Source organism: Triticum aestivum, chromosome 3A (assembly GCF_018294505.1).
Source record: "Triticum aestivum cultivar Chinese Spring chromosome 3A, IWGSC CS RefSeq v2.1, whole genome shotgun sequence".
Lineage (NCBI taxonomy): Eukaryota > Viridiplantae > Streptophyta > Magnoliopsida > Poales > Poaceae > Triticum > Triticum aestivum.
The window spans coordinates 734,287,369-734,311,155 of record NC_057800.1 but is presented as its reverse complement, the minus strand read 5'-3'; the positions used below and the strand labels follow the sequence as shown (position 1 = coordinate 734,311,155).

General features: G+C 45.3%; 1 protein-coding gene and 2 long non-coding RNA genes across 3 annotated transcripts; 2 read left to right on the top strand and 1 right to left on the bottom strand.

Moving 5' to 3' along the window:
* Nucleotides 1–611: 611 nt before the first annotated feature.
* On the bottom strand, nucleotides 612–3,839 carry LOC123057326 (increased DNA methylation 1-like). Its single transcript, XM_044480364.1, has 7 exons — nucleotides 3,362–3,839; nucleotides 3,199–3,272; nucleotides 2,860–3,086; nucleotides 2,590–2,676; nucleotides 1,175–1,274; nucleotides 921–1,091; nucleotides 612–881 (listed from the first exon to the last, which is right to left on the bottom strand). Exons 1-7 carry the CDS (start codon nucleotides 3,837–3,839, stop codon nucleotides 612–614), a joined length of 1,407 nt encoding a protein of 468 aa, XP_044336299.1.
* A 9,368-nt stretch (nucleotides 3,840–13,207) lies between these two features.
* LOC123059565 (uncharacterized) lies at nucleotides 13,208–14,726 on the top strand. The gene is made up of 3 exons (XR_006427476.1): nucleotides 13,208–13,279; nucleotides 13,882–13,960; nucleotides 14,536–14,726. It is a non-coding gene; the product is annotated as an uncharacterized lncRNA (long non-coding RNA).
* A 154-nt stretch (nucleotides 14,727–14,880) lies between these two features.
* LOC123059563 (uncharacterized) lies at nucleotides 14,881–15,254 on the top strand. Its single transcript, XR_006427475.1, has 3 exons — nucleotides 14,881–14,944; nucleotides 15,073–15,125; nucleotides 15,210–15,254. It is a non-coding gene; the product is annotated as an uncharacterized lncRNA (long non-coding RNA).
* Nucleotides 15,255–23,787: the final 8,533 nt, after the last annotated feature.

The following is a 23,787-nucleotide window of genomic DNA, read 5'->3' as shown; positions in this document are numbered from 1 at the left end:
CCTACAGGAAAGGCAAAGCACATTCTTTAGAAAAAAAATATACAATGCACTTTTTATTGGAAAATGTACAACAAAATAGTGCAACGAAGGATGCCTTAGCAGAACCTACCTTTAGTAAATGCAGTTTGAACTGATGCAACGACTTTATCAGTTATTACATACTCCGTTACTGAACCCCCAGTGTCCAGAGGTAATAAATGCCAATACTGTTGGCAAAGTTAGAAGGGAAATCCACCTAGCCTAGGAGCCTTATTATGCATCATCTAGAAACTACTATACTGTAAATGACGTACGACAAAGATTCAGAAGTTCCCCAGAAAAAATTCCACAAGCCGTGCTGTTAAAAAGAAAAGCAATATATATCCCCTTATAACATAAACTGGAATTCCCAAACCATGTCCAAGATAAGCATATATTGATGTAAATAAGTTCCAAATGTCAAAACTTCAAGGGTGGTCAGTCCAAATGCCCAAATTTCAGAGTAATCGGTAAAATTTTCGCCTTTTCGAAACAAACAACATGTAGCTATAAATTTCAATACTCAAATCAAATAAAGAAAGGCGCAAAGAATCTTCAGAAGTCTCCTCGTCATTGCACGAACACCGGCATGATTATTTGTTCATGCCGAGGCGTAGACTGGCGCCGTGCGCAGCAGGCGCATAGCTAGGCATCTGGAACACGCTCGAGCCCACTGCCTCGCCGCCGCAGGACCGCCGGCCGCCCGTCCCCGGGGCACCCATACCTAGCCCCCTCACGGCGGTGGCCAGCGGGTCGACACCAGACGGCGGCGGGAACGCAATCCCGGCCACGAGGTCGGTGAAACTGGAGAGCGGCCAGCTCATCTCCAGGAACGCCAGCTCGTCCTCGGTCATCGGCGGCGCCTGGTTCTCCTCGTCGCCGTGTGCAGTCTGCTGCCTGGCAATGTGCTTCTGCAGCATGACGGTTCCGGTGACGACGACCATGCTGAGCCTCTTGGTCTCCTCCCTCAGCCGCGGCTCCATGGGCGCGAAACCGAAGGACCTCTTCCATGTCTCGACCACCTCGGTCACCGCCGGAATCACCAGCTTCTCCACCTGCACCGTCGCCAGCACCTGGCAACACAAGTGATGCGCATGCGTCAGATCAAAATTTACAAGATCCCCGCTGGAGAAACAATTGTTGATCTGTGAACCACCTGCTCGACGGCCTTGACGAGGCGGCCCATCATCCCCTGCCTCCGGTAGTGCGGCAGCGTGCCCGCGAACGGCATCTCTACGAGTTTGTTGCCATGGAATCTGCAAAGTAAATTAAGAGACAAACTTATTGGTTTTGGATGCATAGATTTTTGGGTTTTGGATGCTATGTAGTACTAGATTGGAAGCTTAAAAAGGCTAGGATATCACAGAAACCTAATGTCTCATTCCTGCTTCATAAATATGTATACACTATTCACATCAAATTCCATCAGCCTCCAAAGTTGCAGTACATGCAGCTAACACGCTCAAGCAAATTAAGAGTAGTATCATTGTCTTGTCATCTACTTGACACTCATTTGGCTAGCCAAATGTTTTCTACATTTTGTTTTATGGGAAATTGTAGATTTGGTTGGGGAATACGTTATAAAAAAATGAAAAATGGAAGGAAAAAGGTTGGTTGGTGATGTGGACATGGCTACCTTGGATATGACCAAAATATTGCTTACACATATATTTGTGTGTGGTCATTTCTATTTATGTCATGCAGGCTAAAAAATACTCCAGCTATTTTTTTATTTTATGTTGAATTGCAGGATTATTGGACACTTGTTAAAAAAAACAAGACCAATCCGGTCTAGACTAGCATGTTGGCATTTTCTCATAGAGGAAAACTCCGTGAGCACCAAGCACATGAGCCGACACTCGAACACTGGTGGGCTGGCTGCGAATTCCCGCGCCTTGCCAACTGAGCTATGCACCGTTCTCTTATTGGACACTTGTAGAAACCACACATTTGCCTCCATCATCAGTTGGGAACAAACACCCACCCTTGCTTACACGCAAAAGCCCAACACTATGTGGACATCACCATACATGTGCGTGCGCAGCTGTGTTGAGACACAAGCGAGCCTCGCCTCAAGGATGCCCTAAATGTACTGCTTTTGATCTTTTTAATATATTTTCCAAAAAAAGTGAATACATATAACATTTATAAATAACTTAATATACATAATTTCCAGAAAATGGTTCACTGAGAATTTAAAAATATGTGGTGTTCATTTTTTGTACTGTGATTTTTTAAAAAATATAGCATTAAAAAATTGGTTCATGCGTTTAACAAAAAGTATGTGACATTTTTGAAAAATATTATACCAGGTAAAAAAAGTTTGTGTAATTTAAAAATCGTACCATTCATAAAATATAAAATATGTTTGTAACATTTTAAGAAAATGTATCTGTTTACTTTTTTGCCTCCAAAAAAAATCTTTAATATATTTTCATCTTTTGTTCTTTCGGAAAAATGTATAGTACACATCTTGAAATCATAAATTATATCTATAAACTACTTACAATCACTGTATCTTTTTTTTGCCTCAAAAAAATCTCTAATGTACATAGGTGCAGCGAAGGATACCTTAAGAGGGCCACCGAGATTATTTCTGTGTCCTTCTCCAGCACCATGGTGTAGAAACCTTCATAGCTCAGGCGCTTCAACTCGGACCTACATGCCCAACAAACACCATCGTCATCAGAAACAGATCAGAGTTGAGTCTGATCTTCAGATAACAGGCCACTCTGAAGCAACCAATCTAAGTTTTCTTCAGACAGCAGTGCCACCCCCGGATGAATATTCATTTGCCTGCCTGGAGTGACACTGTGAGAGAGAGAGAGAGCTTGAGCTTACCCGAGGCTGTAGACGGCCTGGTGCAGCATGTCGATGCCGGTGCGCCGGTCCTTGACAGGGTTGAAGCACTCATCCAACACGCCGAGAGCCACAGCCAGCTTCGCGTTGCACTCGAGAACGTCGGCGGAGTCCCCGGTGTCCTTCTGGATCTTCAACAGGGACCAGGAGTAACCGTCTTCATCGGCGGTGTTCGTCACCCCCGCCATCTCGGTCAGCTTCGCGGCAATCTGAAATCATAAAGCCCACACTCTCTGTCAATGTCACTCACTGTGGCAGTAGTAGTGGTACTATAAGAGTATTGCTGAAAGCAAAAGTGTATGTTTCAGCGGCTGTTTCCACCTTGTTGCAGGATTCGCTGCAGAAGGGCCCGATCTCGTTCCCGGCGAACAGCGACGTGCGGCAGTGGTTGTGATCTGCATGCGTGCATGCAGCGGCGTTGTCAGTCAGCAATTTTCGTCAGTATGAGAGATGATCATGGCGGTGACCATGGCGGACTGCTTACACTTGCGGGCGCACTGGTGGCAGGTGGACGGGGCGCCGTCGCTGGCGGAGCAGAGGAAGCAGCGGCAGTAGTGGCAGGCCCAGGAGCCGTCGGGGACCTGCACGCCGACGCACTCCGGGTGGAAGGTGGACGGGCAGCTGTCGCAGCACAGCAGCTGCCCGCCGTCCGCGCACACGCCGCACGCGTCGTCGCTCCGGTCGCCGCCGCCGTCGACGGCGAGGGCGCGGGCTCCTCCCTTCCTCCCCTGCTTGGCGAGCAGCAGCAGCGACCGCTTCTTCGCCTGCGCGCTCCGCTCCCGGTCCTGCTCCAGCGCCGCTCGCGCCTCCTCCTCGGCGCGGAAGATCTTCACGCGCTCCAGATCCCACGCCTCCCGCAAGCACAGCAGCAGCGGCTTGCCGGACATCAGCAGCAGCCTCTCCCACGGCGCCGCGGGCCCGTCCGCGGAGCCGGCGTGCGACGCGAAGGCCGGCAGCGCCATCGCCGCCGCGCCGTCGCAGCAGCTGCACTTGATACCCGTTCTGGTCACCGCGCCGGACACGACCTTCGCGTTGATGCTCGCCTTGTCCTCCGGCCCCGGCACGTAGAAGATCTGCTCTTTCTCCTGAAGCACGCCGGCGTCGATCAGCCATGTCAGGACTGTGTGCTTCTTTTCTGGCGCCGCCGCCGTCGTGCCGGGCGTGCTGTTGCTGTCGTTCATCCTGGCGACGAGGCTGCACCGTGTGGCGCTGCTCGGCGTCGGCGATGGCGAGGCCGCGGCCGGGGCGGCGTTCCTCCTCTTCCTGCCGCTGCTTGGAGGCGAGACGGTCTTGGGCTGGTCGTTGCCTTGGGCGCCGGGGTTCGTGGGCGCCGGTTTGTCGGCGGCGGGTTTCCTGCCGGGGACCTTCTTGGGTCCCGCCAGAGTGCTGCTCCCCTTGGGCGCGCGCGGCTTCCGTAGGCGTCCGTTCGGCGATTTAGCGGCGGCCTTCCCTTTGCGGACGACGCCGGTGGACGGAATAGCAAGCACAGGGCCCAGAAGCGCCACGGCGGTATCGCCGTTGCCGCCGGCGACCGGCGTCACGTTCTTGCCAGCCCCATCGCCGTTGCCGCCGATCGGTGGCACGTTCTTGCTGGGCCCGGCACCATCGTCAGCAGGGACGATCTGGAGCGACCTCTCGCTCGCGGGTTTGCCGCGGCCAGCGCCAGTATCCTTGGGAAGATGATCGCCGCCGGCGTCTCTCTGCACGGTTACGGTGGTGCCGCTGGCGCTAGCCCCCGGTATCCGTGGTATCCGTGAAGACGCAAAAGGTTGTTGCATCCCACGGCCTCTCCCTGAGGTGGAGAACGGCGGCGGCGTGCCCTGCACGTAGCTCTGCAGCCACGGCGGTCTGGAAGAAGCGCCCCACCCCGCCAAGACCATGAGCTGCTGCAGCAGGTGCGGCGACGGCATCGACTGCGTGGACGGAGCCCGCATGGCTATGGGCACCGGCGGGGCGGCACCGGTGGCCGGAGGGCCGTAGGTGGTCATGGCGCGCACCGGCGTCGAACGCCACAATGCCGAGGCGTCGGCCCGCGGAGACGGCACCTGCCGATACGCCGTCGCGCTGTTCGTCGGGGCGGTCGCTCGCGGAGACGGCAGCTGCCGATACGCCGCCATGCCGTTCCCTTGCGCGACGCCGTTCGCTGGAGCGGTGGCTCGCGGGGACGGAAGCTGCCGATACGCCGTCGCGCCGTTTGCTTGTGCGGCGCCGTTCGCTGGAGCGGCGGCTCGCGGAGACGGAAGCTGCCGGCCGCTGGCTTGCGCGACGCCTTTCGCCGGAGCGGCGGCTCGCAGAGACGGAACCTGCCGATGCACCGCCGCGCCGTTCGCTTGTGCGACGCCTTTCGCCGGAGCGGCGGCTCGCGGAGACGGAAGCTGCCGAAACGCCGTCGCGCCGTTCACTGGAGCGGCGGCTCGCGGAGACGGGAGCTGCCGATACGCCGTCACGCCGTTACCTTGCGTGACGGCGTTGGCAGGAGAGGCGGCTCGTGGAGACGGCAGCTGCCGGTACGCCGCGGCGTTGGCGGGTGCAGCGGCCCGTGGAGAAGGCAGCTGCTGCCGATACGCCGCGCCGTTGGTCTGCCCAGCGTCAGAGCCGCCGCCGCTGCTGGAGTTGAGCACGTGGAACTGGCCGCCACCGCCGGCGTGCTCCGACCTCCCAGGCGCCGGCGGCGAAGTCATGCTACCGACCGGCCAGCGATTCACAAGAGATGGTTCGGATTCTCCTGCAGCAGCACAACGAATGGATCACGTGGAGGTAATCGAGACGAAAGTGCACTCGTATTTCTTGGTTCCACGGGCGATCGACGGGCTAAAAGAGGATGCACATTAACACGAGATAACAATGGCTCCGGTTGTCATCCAGCACCATTTGGCAGGAACATTATTGGTTACTAATAGCATGAACGGATGATGATCAACGAGGGCTAAAACAGGGGCCAAATTAAAGCACGCCAGCATGCATGCATAAAAGCTGCGTTGGCAAGAAAAGCTAGCATGGATACAGTGGGACGGTCATTAAGAATATTGGCAAGGGCATTACTAGTTGCTAAACAACACGTCCGCGGTTATACCATATTCCCAGATTCACTCTTACTACGTACCCACCCTGCCAAGCCGTCCGATTTGGTCATCGGGTGGTCTAGGTGACGTGTGGGCGTGCCCTGGTCAGATGCGCAGGAAGCATGCAGAGTGTTTTCACCTTGCTATATGTGGGTGGAATGAGCTTGTGCATGAATATTGACATCCTTCTATTTTCTGAAATTAGTATAAATAAATCTTATAATTTGCCTAACTTGCCGGTTTGTGTTTCGGGCTTCTAGTCAGTCGGGTCTACCAATGCTCCCGCGACCTCCCATCCCCGCATCATCGCCGCTCCCGCCGCCGCTTCCTCCACCGATATGCTTCCTCGCCGGCATGGATCCGTGGGTCCAACATCCCCCCCTCGCGCGACAGGAGTTGGAGGCGCCTCGAGACGCCGCTCCCCTTCGTCTACGAGGCGTTCCCGGAGATGCTGCGGCCGATTTGCTCGATGCCGCAGGAGGTGTTGGAGGCGACGAGAGAGCGACGGTGGTTGGAGAGGGATGTGCGACTTCGCGATGACGCCTTCTCGTGGACCTGTGCGTGCGAGAGTGGAAGGCCGCGCTGCAGGCGACAGAGGAAGACCGGATCTCGAGATCTGGATGGGATAGGTATGCACAGCTCTGTTGCGCACAAGCATATCGAGAGCAAGAGAATCTGGCGAGGCGGATCTACTTCGAGGGCACGGAATGAGAGAGTGCAAGGATGTTGCCGTCCCCTCCTTCACCGCTTGTAGGTTTCATCCTTTGGGCGGAGCAAGGAGGGCGAAATCAGAGGATCCGCATCGCAAAGCTAGGGTGCTGGATTCCTCCATTGCAAGTCTTGGTGGGCGTGGAGGTGGAGATGCACCGGAATCCCTTGATGTTGTTTGACCAGGTGGCTGATTTTGGGTGCCGCAGCAATTGGATGAAGATGATGTTTGTTCTAATGGTGAGGAGGATCAGGAGTGTTAAACCCCTTTTTTGGTTACCTTTGGGGATGCATTGGATCGTGCTCAAAAGCAAGCTGGGAAAAACAAGGTGAAGAGACAGAGATCAAAGCTGGATGTTGTTGTGAGCTATCTGAGATGCAAACGTGCTCAAATTCCTGCGAAGTTGATGCCACTGGATTTTAGGTATGTGAGCGTTGCTCCAGGTCACGGATCTGCCCCTATTTCGTTGCCCTACTCTAATTCAGTCAGTAACACTAGTGCATGGTTTCAAATTCTTCGAGGAAAACTAGTGGAAGTAGGGGTTGGCCCTAATCCAATTTGGTTGCCATGGGACAAGATGGACGAGTTCGACGTCCGACAGTGGCCGGACTGGACGGGCCACCGCTCGCCACTCATTCGCTGACATGAAAAGATGGAGATTCAAGAGATGTTGTTTTTTAATCTTTTCATTTCAATTCGCACTTTTGAGTCCGACGATTCCAATTTATGTGCTGATTTTGATAGTTGTTTTATGCCTACATGCTCGGCTTTGTGGAATTTTACCATGTTCGTGCATTACTTTTTGTCCGTATTCCGCAGGTGATGTCTTTTGGAGCAAAGAAAGTTTTATGTAAGGAATCCCAGGAAATGGTGGTGGAATCATGTTATTTAATGTGATAACACTACAAGGATTCCAGTCTATTGCAACAAAATTTATTGCTACAACTACGTTTTGTTGCAATAAAGTGCAATATTACCACAAGTTCTCCGGTTGTGGTAATAGGCGGCACATATTGCCGTAACTTAGTTTCGTCGCGATAAATACTAACTTTGTTGCAATACTGGCCTCATATTGCAACAAACTGTATCGGCGTTGCAATATGGTAGCGGTATTGCGACAAACAAATTTCGTTGCGTGAGGGCAGTCATTTTGTTGTAATAGAGACTAGGTATTTCAACAGAATAACTATTTGTGGCAATATTCGAAAAGATATTGCAACATCGGTGTAAAGTTGCATTAGTTACAAATATTGTTGCAAAAAGTGGCTAACTATTGCAACAAACTACATCGGCGTTGCAATATGGTAGAGATATTGCGACAAACAAATTCCGTTGCGCGAGACAGCCAATTTGTTGTAATGGAGACCAGGTATTTCAACAGAATAACTATTTGTGGTAATATTCGGAAATATATTGCAACATTAGTGTGCCATTGCATTAGTTACAAGTAAAACAGTGAAAGAATATATTATTCAAATTTATAGATAATAAGTTATGATTTTTGCAACCTTTAAGGAGTAATTATTTTAATTGCACCAATTTCAATTAATCAAAACAATGGAAAAAGTTTATAAATGGATAGGAGACTCTTTCTTGATAGGAATATATATTTAATTTGTTAAATTTGGATTTGAAATGGCCAAGTTGTTGCCATTTTAAAACTAGGGTGTTTTCTACCAAAACAGGGACTTGTCATATGGAAATCAAAAATGAGTTAATTGCATGGAAGTATAACAACTGGGGCAGTACGTGCAGATTGGTGCCACTTTTTGTAATTTTTACGTGTCAGTATCATGTTTGGGGCACTCTGTTACGAAATGATCTAAACTGCGTATAACAGCGTATTGATGATGTATCTGACCATTGGGGCCCGCCTGTTAGGTGCTAACATGGCATGTTCTTTTACGAAAAAAAACCCTTAGTTTTTACTATTTAATAACATGTATATCCCCTATTTGCCAAAAAAGAGTCTTCCCGAAGAAAAAAATTTACAAAAACCAAACGCAAGTGCTCCTGCCGGGATTTGAACCTGGAGAGGCCGCTTATGGCTCAAGCACTCTGACCGCTGCGCCACTACATGAGTTAGTTCTTAGTGAGTTAATTGCATGGAAATATCACAACTGGGGCAGTACGTGCAGATTGGTACTACTTTTTGTAATTTTTACGTGTCAGTATCATGTCTGGGGCAGTCTGTTACGAAATGATCTAAACTGTATATAACAGCGTATTGATGATGTATCTGACCATAGGGGCCCGCCTGTTAGGTGCTAACATGGCATGTTCTTTTACAAAAAAACCCCCTTAGTTTTTACTATTTGATAACATGTATATTCCCTATTTGCCAAAAAAGAGTCTTCCCAAAGAAGAAAATTTGGTGTAATGGAGATGAGGTATTTCAACAGAATAACTATTTGTGGTAATATTCGGAAATATATTGCAACATCAGTGTGCCGTTGCATTAGTTACAAGTAAAACAGTGAAAAATATATTATTCAAATTTATAGATATTAAGCTATGATTTTTGCAAGCTTTAAGGAGTAATTATTTTAATTGCACCAATTTCAATTAATCAAAACAATGGAAAAAGTTTATGAATGGATAGGACACACTTTCTTGATAGGAATATATATTTAATTTGTTAAATTTGGATTTGAAATGGTCAAGTTGTTGCCATTTTAAAACTAGGGTGTTTTCTGCCGAAACAGGGACTTGTCATATGGAAATCGAAAATGAGTTAATTGCATGGAAGTATCACAACTGGGGCAGTACGTGCAGATTGATACCACTTTTTGTAATTTTTACGTGTCAGTATTATGTTTGGGGCAGTCTGTTACGAAATGATCTAAATTGCGTATAACAGCGTATTGGTGATGTATCTGACCATTGGGGCCTGCCTGTTAGGTGCTAACATGGCATGTTCTTTTACGGAAAAAAACCCCCTTAGTTTTTACTATTTAATAACATGTATATCCCCTACTTGCCAAAAAAGAGTCTTCTCAAAGAAGAAAATTTACAAAAACCAAACGCAAGTACTCCTGCCGGGATTTGAACCTGGAGAAGCCGCTTACGGCTCAAGCACTCTGACCGCTGCGCCACTACATGAGTTAATTCTTAGTGAGTTAATTGAATGGAAGTATCACAACTGGGGCAGTACATGCAGATTGGTACCACTTTTTGTAATTTTTATGTGTCAGTATCATGTCTGGGGCAGTCTGTTACGAAATGATCTAAACTGCGTATAACAGCGTATTGATGATGTATCTGACCATTGGGGCCCGCCTGTTAGGTGCTAACATGGCATGTTCTTTTACGAAAAAAAACCCTTAGTTTTTACTATTTAATAACATGTATATCCCCTATTTTCCAAAAAGGAGTCTTCCCAAAAAAGAAAATTTACAAAAAACAAAGGCAAGTGCTCCTGCTGGGATTTGAACCTGGAGAGGCCGCTTACTGCTCAAGCACTCTGACCGCTATGTCACTACATGAGTTAGTTCCTAGTACTTACGGGAGGCATATATATTCTTTTATACCATAAGTTAATTGCAAAACTTCGGTAAAATAAAAGGGATTGAAAAACGCGCAAGAACCGGCATTCCCTAAACGTCGCCGATTACAGTCATAGGCGCACACCCGTCGCTCCTTCATGGGCCAGCCCATTTTTACATGTTTATGTCATTTTCAGTTAATTTCCAAAAAAGTACGACATGAAGATTCGAACTCGAGACTTCTCTTTCTTCCGCCACTACCTGCGCAACCAATTGGAGTACTTCACTGCTTGTGCGCCGTATTCCCCATTTTGGACGTCTTGTTCTTTATTCAGTTCGCTGAAGCCGGGTTTTTTCTTAATTCTTTCTGGTTTAGTTTAGTTTGGTTTTTATTTCCTTTTTCTTTTATTTCATATTGTTGTTTATTTTTCCAAAAAAGAACGAACATTTCTTAAACATAATGAACTTTTTTCATTTTCTGTGAACTTTTTTACAAATTGATGAACTTTATTTAAAATTCAATGAACTTTTTTTGGAAATAATTGAATTTTTTTTAAAAAAAATTAGATGACATTTTGTTCAAATTTGTTAAATTTTTTCTATTTCGATGAACATTTTTCAAAATTGGTGAAATTTTTTTCAGTTTCGTGAACATTTTTTTAAAAAACCGTGAACTTTTTAAAATCACTATTTTTTATCTTTTTGCGGTTTTTTCTCTTTTTTTTCTTTTTTTTTGGAAAAGTCAACCGTCGAGGGGGGACCGACCGAGCAGTTAACTGCGCTCGAGGAAGGGCTCACCTTACATGGGCCGGCCCAGCGCAGCAGCGCAGTGTGCGCCCGTTCCTCAAGTTGCCTTTGCTCCATTGCGTCGTTTGTTTGAAATAGCAGACGTATATGTTTGTATACTTTGGTCCGCTGCGTTTTTTTGTATCTGTTTTTTTTTGTATTATAATTTTGTATAAGTTTGTATTTCTTTTCATCAAAATCACAAAAAAAGTGCAGCTGACAGGATCAATCCGGTCATAGTTGTATAATTTTGTATTTCTTTTTGTCAAACTCACAAAAAAGTGCAGCTGACAAGATCGATCCGATGATATCTCCGTACAAAAGAAAATAACACAAACCACTAGGCTATCCCATCGGTTGTAATATACATGCTTTTTTTTACTTCTTTTATTTGTTCTGTTATTTCGTGTTCTTTCTCCTGCCGTTTTTATTCTGTATTTCTGTTTTTTTCTTCCTTTATCATTTTTCCTAAATGTGCGGATTCCTTTCAAATTTATGAACTTTTTTTAAAACTGATGAATCTTTTTTTTGAAATCCATCAACTTTTACTCAAATTCGTGAAGATTTTTTCAGAATTGATGATTTTTTTTCTAATTTGTGAACTTTAAAAAAATAAATGAACCTTTTTTAAAATTTGATGAACTTTTTTAAAAAACAAATGAAATTTTTTCGAAATAAATGAACTTTTTTAAATTGATTAACTTTTTTTAAAATTTGAAGAACTCTTTTCAAATTTGATGATTTTTTTAAATTAAACTACAACAGTAGCATCAATTATACGAGTAGAAGTGGATATAGCAACTAAACCATGATATTCCAACAAGGACGTCGGCGGCAGGGCTCCTTCACCCCCTTGTGGATGGATCCGATGCCGGACGGATCTGACGGATAAGGGCGTCGCGATGCGGTGGGTCGTGACAGCGCGATTCGGCTTCCTAGCGGCTACGTTGGGAGGTGGATGACACGGATGTGGCCTCCGGTGGTGGGGTGTGCTGGGTCTTGGTAGCGGCGGCTATCTCACCGGATCCGTGGTCCCAAGCACCAGGTGGCGCGAGCTGCGGACGACGACGGGAGGGATCCCTAGAGACCTCCCAATGCCCTGCCGTCTGCTCCTCCCCTCCCCTGTCGCTGCCAGAGGGCGTGACCGGGTGAAGCCGGGCCAGCGGCAGCGTCGCCAAGGCCCCTTCACCCCCTCGTGCGTGTATCCGATGCAGGACGGATCTGACGGCCAAGGGCACAAATATTTGACATATATCCCAAGTTTCAATTTTGTCACGGCAACTAGGGAGTAAACAAAGATACATAATTGTAGATCCATGATGAAACAACACGTTGCTAACACAACAGATCTCAAAACGAAATTGGATTGGTTGTTAATATACATAGTTGAATTTTTATGTTTTTCGTTGAAACAAAAATGACATGATTATGTTGGACCTACTCTGGCGCGGAGGAACCCTCCATGGACTATTTGGTAAGATGAAAGATGTTGAGATCACCCCATCTCAAGATCAAAATGGGAGATCGAGACTGATATAGATCGACCGTCTCACCAACCCATCCCATTTGTACTTGTGTTCCAAGGCAAGAGTATTACCTAGTAGTTTTAAAGCGAGGGCCACATGAGGTTTCTGTGAGTTGTAGTTCAAAACTAGCCAAGTTTTTGCTGATGATTCTTGAAATTGTAGTGCAAACCTGGTTGTACCTACAACCGGGTCGTCCGGCGACAACGCGCTAGCACCGGTCGCGACCCTACTTTTGCGCGATGGCCACCCCTATCAGGCTGCAGCTCGTGCCGTCCTGACCCGGGCGGCAAGCCCTGGCTGGTGAGCCGCCCCTTTGACCTTGCACGCCGCTCCTGGTCGGCCATGGCTCCCGTCGCCCGCTTCCTCCATCCTCGGTGCTGACCAAGCAGTTCCGTTGTCCCTTTACCCGACCTTCGCCCGCGAGCTCGAGCCTCTCCACCGGCCATGGATGCGGGCTTCCCGCATGCCGCCTACCGCCGGACTTAGGGAAGATGACGGACGTGGGACGATTTCATCAGGAATCTCGCGATCTAGTTCGGAGGGAAGATGACGATCGTGAGACGATTTAGCAACATATATATCTCATATTGCTTTGAAATATTATTTTTTCCAACTTATTTCATTATTCTAAACATTCCCTCCAAAAAATTTATTTTCCCACCACATAATTTTGGTTTACTGTAGTTTGCGCCAATATTTTGTGTTCCCACCAAAAAATTAGAGTATTTATCTTGCCGCTAAAAACCCTTCCTAACGACCCACGATTACTATTCTAAACCAAATCACACGCGTCTTCACCGGCGATTAGATCTGGAGCTCTCGTCCCTGGTTCAGGTTGTTCTTTCTCCCGATCTCCTCCCATCCTAGAACGTCCAGAAATCCTAGCGTCGTCCAGCGGATGCGGCGTTTGCCCAGCGTGCCGCGCGGTGCCGCCGACGAGGAGTCGTCGTCCTTGATCTCGCCCTCCTCCCTCTCCTCCGGACCCTCCGATGCGGGCCGCGTCTCCGTGTCCTCGGCCATGCCCGCTCGCCGCCGCACGCCCCGTCGGCTGCCCGACACCCGCGCGACCCCGCCCGCTGTCAGAGGCCGTCGCTCTCGCCCGCTGCCGGAGACCCCGGCCCACGGCCGCCGCCCCTCGTCCGTTGCGGGATACTCGTGAGCGCGCCGCCCGCTCGCCTCGTCCACTGCATCACAGGGCGACATCCCTCGGCAGCGCCCCGCTCCCCGTGCTGCCCACCGCGAACCCCGGCCAGTGCGCCCTCCCTTGGCGGCGTCTACGTTTGGGCGAAGTCGAGCCAGCGGGCGTCGCCTGGTTCCCCTCCTCCGGGAGGCCATGGAGGAGCCATGCACTGCTAATGTAGTATCTCTTGTTTTTGATAATTTCGCATAATGTAGTTCATGACTACAATGTTTCTTACTCTGATTTTATTGTGAAGATGTCGGATGATGAAGACGATGGGTGATCGTGATGGTGACACCCAGAGCTAGAAGGCCACGAGGAGTTCAATATGAGATGTTAGTATTCACGTCTGCTCTACATAATTCTGCAACTGTATGCGTATGAGTACTAATCAAACCAAAAAGTACCAATATTTATTTTATTTGTGAAGCAACAATGGTATGAAGAATATCTGCTATTGCCGGCGTGTTGTCTTTGTAGCAGCTCATTGAGAAGTTAGGCTTTAATAATGTGACTGATAAGCCAGCTGCACTTAAAATGATGAGAGATGTATGTGAATCTGTTCTTGAATCCTACGAAAGGAAGCAAAGCTAGCACATAGTGGTGGTGATATCTTGATGAGTTACAGAGCGGCCTTGCGGAGGCAGCTTGGGAAGGTTAACAAGGGATTGCATTGGAATTATTTCTGATTAAGTATTAGCTCTGGATTACCACTGTTTTTGGTGTTAGTCCAGCTGTACTGGTGCCATAACTACACTATCTGGGTTGGCACTTCAGTTGAATTCTGGATTTATTCTTTTGGTCTGGTTCTCTCCTTATGATTGTCTTCTATGGTATGACCTGGTATATCATACTTCAAAACATGTTGTGCCTGTTTTTTTTTGCGATACTGAGTGAGGAACATGTGCAGGTGTGGGACTTGATAAAGCTTGGAGATTATGTTAGTGCAAGGGACGATGTCGATACCTCTAGGATAGGGATTGCTGGTTAATCACTCGGAGGTATTATAGATCATGATTGCATCATGATACTGGATTAATACATAGACTTCACTTTTAGAAAATTTATCTTTTTTATTTGGAGCTGAATACAGGAATGCATGCATGCTTTGCTGCTTTGGTGGATACACGGTACAATGTTGTTCTTCCAATAATTGGTGTTCAGGTACACACAGCAGTAATTTATGGGTGCACATAGTTTTGTGATTTGTCCCATGTAAGTAAAGCACTGCTCTTTGTGGTGGCTACAGGGATATCAATGGGCAGTAGATAATGACATGTGGCAAGCTAGAGTTGATAGCATTAAGCATTTATTTGAAGGTTAGATACCATGCATCCTCTTTAAGATTGGGCACACACCATTGAAAAATATAGATCACAGCTGAATATATTGTATCAGTTCAGAACATTTACATATAAGTATCTATGTTGTTTTGTCTTTCCTATAGAAGCAAGAATTGATTCAGGGAAGAGTGAAATAGATGCAGAGGTTGTGAAAAAGGTGACTATCTGATTTATTTGACATTTATTTCTGATTGTTCCATTGTAAATGTTTGACGATCGTGTATTGACATATTTTTACCAGGTTTGGGACAAGATAGCACCTTCTATGGCTTAACAGTTTGATACTCCCTACTCAGTTCCTCTGATTGCACCATGTCCACTCCTCCTAAATGGTAAAACCAATCATATTTCTTATTGAGTGCTTCTGCTTCGTCCAATAGTTATTGCACGACCCAACATATTAAAAAGTATCTCACTTCTCTTTTATGAGTTCAATGAGCTCTTGTCAGGGCTGGGCTTCCAGTCTTCAGTATATATTTTTGTTTTATGATTTTATGGTTGAGCCAGAACTGTTGTTAACCCTTCGTTTAAAAATTAATGTTAATTCAGCATTTTTCTTGCGGCTGGAGCTTCATTTATCGATTACGATGCAGGTGCTGACGACCCTCATTGCCCAGTCCTTGGTCTACAAGAACCTGCCTCCAAAGCTGCTGAGGCTTATGCAGAAGCTGGTTCTGCGGATAAGTTCAAGGTAACATTATATCTGCTCCTCCAATCCAAATTAATTGACGCTCCTCTAGTACAACTTTGTCTTTTGACATGCAATATGTTTACTTTTCACCATGAGGCGTGGTTCTATGTTTGCCCAGACTTTTTTTGCATGAATCCAAAGCAATTGACAGTGGTTACCGCACCTATAATTGTTCTTTTCGTTTTTAGGACAAAGCACGTTTAAGATGTTGAAAACAAAGAACCTGAAACTCATGGTCCACTTTCAAGTGAGCATGTGATTGGCCTTCATAATTAGCTAGACGCGTCTTCTCTTTCACCATGCATTGTTGCTGCATCGAGTCACAACTTAAAAAAATGAGTGTGCTAGCTAGGGACATGAACTTAACTGAAACTATAGATTGAGCCACAACTTAAATCAATAGTGAAAGATTTTAGTACATGTACTTGTGCTTATGCTTTAGACATTTACACTTGTAAAACTGTTCTGATCCCCTAGTCTGGCGACAGTTCCTTTTAACAATGGGGCTGGAATAATTGTATGGCGTATGTTATGTTGGACTCATTAACTAGAACTATTTTTTTAATTTCTTGATTGCAGGATCCAAAGAACTAGCTCGAGTGGACTCTAGAGCACGAACAATTTAGTCTTGGCAGTTGATTAGGATGGCTAAATTACATTTGAGTTTCATTTGATGGATATTTGCTATCAGAATTATGAATTTTATGAATCTACATGTTATATGTATGATTTTGAATAATGTAATTGAATGCTTGTATTTTTTTAGGTTGCAATAGGCTGTTGCCACAATCCACTTTTGGTTGCCACTTGTTAGCTCCACGAAAATTTAAATTGTCGCAATAGTTTCTCGCTACAAACATTTCACCTGTTGTGATACCTATTTATCACCGCCAAAACTAGTTTGTTGCAATTTCCTGTTACGACGACTGGAATATTTGTTGCCATAATTTAATGCCACAAGTGTAGCGGTTCGTGGCAAAATGCCTAATGCCATGAAAACAAGGATTGTTGCCATAGTTTATTGCCACAATTGACTATTGCCACGAAACAGTATGCACCACGAAACGAGGGTCGTTGGCATAGGTTGTTGCCACAAATGACTATCGCCACGAGCTATTAGTCGCCATGATTCATTACATGTTGCATTAAAGCTATCTCCACAAAATAAATTGTGGCATCAGATGAGTGTTGCCACGGGAAAACGTGTGGCGACTCCCCACATGGTTGTTGCAATAGCATACTTTATTGCCACAGTTGCTTTTTTGTGGCAATAACCTATTACCATGCGTCCAGTCGCAACAAATGCTGTTTCGTGGCAATAAGTACTTATCGCCATAAATCAGTATGTATTGCAACGAACAATTTTGTTGCAATAGACCCGAATCCTTGTAGTGTAATCAACTATCAAAAAAGAATGAAGCAAAGGGACCAAGGTAGGAGCTCCTCCAGAGCCAAAGACAGCCTATCACACGAGTATGCCCGGTCGTATGAGCGGTCATATGAGGTCCCAGCGCGGATCGATGGTAGAACATTTCCCGCCTCGCCCGGCAGGAGTTGGAGCGCTGCCTCGCGATGGCATCCCCGGAGATGTTGCGGCGGATTTCCTCAATGTCGCAGGAGGTGTTGGAGGCGACAAGAGAGCAGTTGTGGTTGGAGAGGGTTGCGAGACTTCGCGATGACGCCTTCTCGTGGACCAGTTCGTGCGGGAGTGGAAGGATGTGTTGCAGGCGACGAGGGAAGACCCAATCTTGAGATCCAGATGAGAGAGGTAGGTTTGTCGAGCTCGAGCGAATTAAGAGCGAGAGAATCTGGCGAAGCGGATCTACTTCGAGGGAACAGATTCAGAGAGCGGTACCCTCCTTCGCTGTCAGTGGGTTTAATTCTCTGGGCGGAGCCAAAGGCAAAATTGGAGGATCTGCATCACAAAGCGAGATGAGAATGCATCTGTATCCAACAAGTGTTCCGCCTCTTCTAGAACATGTGGATCCCCTAACTTATCGGTTGCTAGAACAAGCAAGGGATTGAGGCGATTTCACATCTCAACTCTCATCGGAGTTGGCCCGCCATTTACTCGCAGGAAGAAGCCAGGTGTTTCCTTTAATGTTCCCCAGAAAAAGGGCACTAGGGTGCTGCATTTTGCAAGTTTTTGTGGGTGTGGAGGTGGAGATGCACCGGAATCCCTTGATGTTGTTCGACCAGGTGGCTAATTTTGGGCGCTGCGGCAATTGGATGAAGACGATGTTTGCTTTGGTGTTGACCAGGATTAGGAGTGTTGAAACTCTTATTTTGGTTACCTTTGGGGGCGCGTTGGATCGTGCTCAAAAGCAAGCTGGGGAAAACAAGGTGAAGAAGCAGATATCGAAGTTGGATGCTATTTGCGAGCTATCTGAAACGCAAGTGTGCTCAAATTCCCGCGAAGTTGATGCCGCCGGATTTTAGGTATGTGAACACTGCTCCAAGTTGCAAATCTGCTCCTGCTTCATTTTCCTGTTCTAATTCAGTTAGTAACACTAGTCCAAGGTTTTAAATTGTTCGGGAAAACGAGTGGAAGTTGGTGTTGGCCTTGATCCACTTTGGTTGCCCATGGGACAGGATGGACGAGTTTGACGTCTGATAGTTGCTGTTCTGGACGGGGCGCTACTCGCCACTCGATAGCCAACACAAAATTTTGGAGATTTAGGAGATGATGTTTTTTTGGGGGGATACTTCTTTTTGTTTCAATTCGCACTTTGAGTCGCACTGGGATAAGGGGAGTTTGGGACTTGTTTTGGAAAGAGACAAAGAGGCCTCTGGGTGGTTTGGGTTTAGGAGGCCTAGTATTTAACCAACCCCTACCCTAGTTCGCAACTAGGTTCTATCGTCTCTCATCTCTAGTGTTGTTCCACTGCCGATACTAGGGGCCCGGTAGTTCGGGTGTATCCATGGGAGATCATTTCGGTTCTGGGCTTGGGGTGGAGGTTGAGGTGATTGGGGGAGTGAAGGGAAAGGGAATTTGAATTTTGATTGCATTTTCCAGCAAGGGTAGTTCGATCAGAATCATCAATTTTCTTTCAGGCATCCGCACAGGAATTATCAAGGGAATAACTACCAGATTAACTAGTACCCGCACAGGGATGCTAATATCGGTGAATGGAGTTTTGATGGTGGGAATCAGGGGTGATCCAATACCTGCACATACCCCCTATGCAGAGCAATTATTTCCCTCCCTTAGTTGTAGCATATCAACGGAAGACACGGGTGGTGAATTCAGTGCTATCTACGGCTAGTGGAGCAACACACAGGGAAGGGGAGGCACTAGTGATGTGGATGCTCAATATTCAAAGGAAAATTCTGTTGGCGCAACCTCGGTAGGAGGTCCTGCGGTTCCTTAGGTGTCTATAGGAAAGGTACCTGTGAGTGGTAAAATTATCTTCCATATAAATGGGGTTAAGGACCATGGACCAAAAGGTTGTGATGTGAAAGTGAAGTGTGTGAGTGACATAAAAGAGACACATATTTATGATTTCTGTGCCTGACTACACACAAAAAAGTGTGGCCACGCTAGTTAGTTTTGGAGGGGAAGGTCTTGGGTTGTTTTGTTGCATAACATGCAATAGACTTGAGTCCTTCAATGAAGAGTCAGGAAGATACTCTGGCTGACAGAGGAGTGTGATCCTGACATGCTTGTTAGAAGCCTAGCCCTAGAGATGGAATTGGAAGGCCAAGGAGCTCTTAGATGTTACCCTTTTGGTCAACTTTCCATCGGCTACTAGGCTTAGTGAGAATGTTGTGTATGATTGGGTTCCTTTGAAAGGGGGAATGTCATGGTGAATGTTAAGTTGCGAAATCATGATTCATTGGCTATGGGGAAGCTAGTTGTGGTATAGGTAAAAGCTAAAGGAGTGCACAAGACAATGAAAACAATTCATGGACTTAATGATATTTGTTCTATGATTGGTTACACACAGGAAGTGGATGTGGTGACTATGTAGGAATCTGGCTTGGTCAGGTTAAAGGTGGCTGTGGTGGATCATCAGAAAATACCAAGATGGACTAAGCTTACTACTCTAAATCTTCTGGTTTATAATTTTCTTTGAACTTGAAATGGTTGCTGATGAGGGATGTTTTAAGAGTGAGGATTAATTATCTCAAGGTTATGAAGATTGTATGGATTTTCAGCATGAGGAAGAGGCTGACAGAGATCCAAAAAGACCTAAAACCAATTGTGATAAGGTGGTAGCTAGCCACATTTGTGCTAGTACAAGTAATAAGTTGGCTTTGGGCAAACAGTTGATGCCTGAAAGAACAAGATGAGGCATATCAGCTTTTGTATAAATCAAAGAACTTGGCAGCTCAAAAAAGTGTAAAGGATGATGTATCTGACTCTTTTTCTGTTAATGGAGGGGGGGGGGGCTTCTGGGAATATTAACAATGAAGGAGTATATATTTCTGTAGTTGATCCAGAGGATGAAGGAGAAGGATCTCAGACTCTTAGTTTGGGGGCTAACCTATGATGATCAGAATGACATGACTAGTATTCAAGCAGATAACAGTAAAGGAGAGATTTGGGCGGCCAACGATATAGCGGAAGGATTGCGTCCAAGAATATGGATGCCATACCTATGTTGGACAGGGCCATGTCTATGGTTAGAGCCAAAAAACTTGGGATGCTCAAAAGGTATGTTTTCAGAGGTTTTTGATTTACATCCTGACAATGTTAAGTTGTTAGATATGGCAAGTTTAATAGGGGTGGGTTTAGAAGTTTCTCTTGATATGGTGGATTATAATCTGAATCTTGTTCTCTCGCGAAAATGCTAGGATGGAGATGTTTTTAGCAAGTAAAAGCGAATCATCTAGTACTTCAATGAAAATTGAAACCTGACATCCTGAGCATGTGGAAGTAGTTCTATTGGAACTATTACACATGAATAGAGAAAGTGATCATGACTCCATGGAAAAGTTTTCTTCTGATATGGGTGGGAACACAAAGGATTGATAAATTCAAACAACACTCATTTTGAGGTTGTTTGAAAAAAGTTCATGAATTCTGAAGAAAATGTTCACGGATTCTAAAATGTTTGCGAATTTGAAACATATGTCAAGAATTTTGAAATATTCACAAATTTGGAAATATTGTTTTTAAAAATAAAAGGAGAAAGAAAAATAAAAATAAAAAGGGGGAAATCACACGGAAACAGGTAGAAAAATTCCAGGAGAAAATTGTACCAATAGCATGAACCGGAAGCTTCTACTGGATTCGTAAAACCAGAACTATCAGAGGGGATATAGTCCGGCCCAACAAGGTATACACCCAACCAAGAAACTGGCACGTTAAGCCTAAATAGGATTCCACCCTATTCGACGACCAACATAGGGCCTGTTTGGTTCTCGCCAGAGCTTGCCCTGCCAACACAGCATGCCAAAAAGTTGGTGAGGCCTTTGCATGTCAGTTTTCTCCGCAGGTTCTTTAATTTCGGTTTTTTATTAAAACTTATTTCTAAATTAAAAAAATCATGGATTCAAAAAATTCATGAATACATTATTTTTTTGGAAAGAAAAAAAATATGATTTATAAAATTCTCACGAATTCGAAAAATGTTTGTGATTTCAAATAAATGCTTGTGAATTCAAGAATTGTTCATGAATACAAAAAATGTTCACAGATTTGTTTTTTAAAAATTAATTAAACACTTGTTCACGAGTAACAAAACTTATTCACGATTTTCAAAAATTACTCTCAAATTCCAAAAACTGTTCATGAATAATGAAAATTGTCAATATAAAAACTATGACAAATTCAGAAAAAAAATCACATTTAAAAAATCATGAATTCAAAAAATGTCACAAGAAATTTTCGTACACATGACTAATATTTTTCGTATACATGACTACATTTTGGGTATGCATGATTAACATTACTACTTTTTTCTTCACGTTGTACATTTTTATAAACATAAGAAATAATTTTCTATACACATTTAACATTTTTAAATGCATGATTAACATTTTTTAAAATTTCTTGTAAAGTGTTATTTCTAAATATAATAAATAGTAAAACAAATATGAAGAAACACGGAAGGAGGAAAAAAACATGAGTGACATCAGTATGACGTGGCCACATGGTTATTAGGCCGGCCATATAATGGCTCCTGTAGGCGACCCCTATGCTAGGAATCACAACAGGCGGCCAAAAACGACAGGTATCAACATCAGCAACAACACGGCAAGGAAGGGTTAGTAAACTTCCATTTTTTTTAAGTTTATGTGAAAAAGTCTATATCCGTCTTTTTTTATTTCTAATGATCTCATTGGTTATCCCAATATTTGATTGATTTGTGCCTTAAACTGTAGTAATAAAATTGTAAAAGCAATAAACATAAAAATTTAATCAGGGAACCCCCGCAAAAAAAAAAAAGAACTTGTGTCGACATCAAAAGGAAGTGAAGCTAAACAGGTTGGGTTTAGGGTTGACACATGGTAAAACTTGTATGTCTTGAAACTGTCAAAATGTTTTATGTTTATTGGTCATCATTAAAATATTTTTAAGGATGACTCCGCTCCCTACTTTCCAAAATAGGGAGTACAACTTTAGTACAAATATGTACTAAATCAACGACATTTATTTTGAGTCAGAGGGAGTACATTTTAGTGAAAAATGTATATTATTGGGTATTGGTCTCACCTGTTTTCTGTACTGGCCCTATCTATTTTGATACTAATTATCAGTAATTTTTAGTTGGTACCTCCTATTTTACAACCATGCTTTGGATGGACTACTCTATTTTTTCCAACCATCGTAAAACTTGTATGTCTTGAAACTGTCAAAATGTTTTAGGTTTATTGGTCATCATTAAAATATTTTTAAGGATGACTCCGCTACAGCTGCTGACACATGGTAACTGAGCCTGTGAAAAAGATTGATTTTTTTAAAAGGAAAGCGGTACCGAAGGGGCATGCGGCGAATTTTTTAGAGGTAAATACGCCATTAGTTCATAAATTTGTGCGTCATGTTCAAATTAGTCACAAAGTTGCAAAATACAGACTTTAGGTCCAGACACTTGCGCGTACGGTTCATCGCTGGTCAAACCACCGTATTGTTCTAATATGATGAGCTATTAGTGCTATTGCTCTACAAAATTGTTCTATTATTGCATCATGCGCCGCTGCGGCCAGAGCAGCGATGGGCGTGGCCGATAATAACAAGTGTTCAGTGCAAGACATAGTGATTTCTCTGGGTAATAATAAGAGCAAGTAAGTAGAGGATCATCTCATGCGCCGCAGCGGCCGGACCAGCGATAGGCATGGCCAGACCACACTGGTAGAAAAAGAGGCTTCCGTCCAGCCCCATTAGTCGCGAAACTGTAGGAACCGCGACTAATGAAGTCTTTAGTCGCGGTTCGGCAGACGAACCGCGACCAAAGGCCTGGGCCCAGGGCGATCGGTGGCCAGCTGGTGCACGTGAGGGGCTTTAGTCGCGGTTGGCCAGGCCAACCGCGACTAAAGGTGCGCAAAGGCCTTTAGTCGCGGTTGGCCAGGCCAACCGCGACTAAAGCTCCTCCCCTATATATACCAGTTCAGCTTTGTATTTGGTCGATGAACTGAATGATGTATCAAACCTTTTGTCAAACCTTCAAGGGGTTTTAAAATGAATTAGTTTTATTTTTCTGATTTTAAAAGGAAAAAGGAAGAAGAAGAAAGAAGGAAAAAGGAAGAAAAAAACAGAAGAAAAAAACAGAAGAAAAAAGGAAAAACAGAAGAAAAAAACAAACAGAAGAAAAACATAAGAAAAAAACAGAAGAAAAAATAGAAGAAAAAAGGAAAAAGAAAAAAAGGAAGAAAAAAGAAAATATGCCACCTACTGGGCCACCACGGCCTGAATACGACTAGAAACCCATTAAAGGGCCAGGATTCAGGCCCGCAGAAGGCCGAGTAGGCCCACAGGCACATAGTGACAGAATAGGCCCGTAAGCCTGCATTTGAGAGGAGCTCGAAGTGGTGAGCGCAGCCGCGCTTATAAACCACTGTCGAAGCCTCTCGGCTAGCGAGGTGGGACTAAACATCCCACCGCACCGCGCCAGTTCTAGCACAGACCTTTAGTCCCGGTTGGGGAGGCGGACCGCGACTAAAGGGTACCCTTTAGTCACGGTTG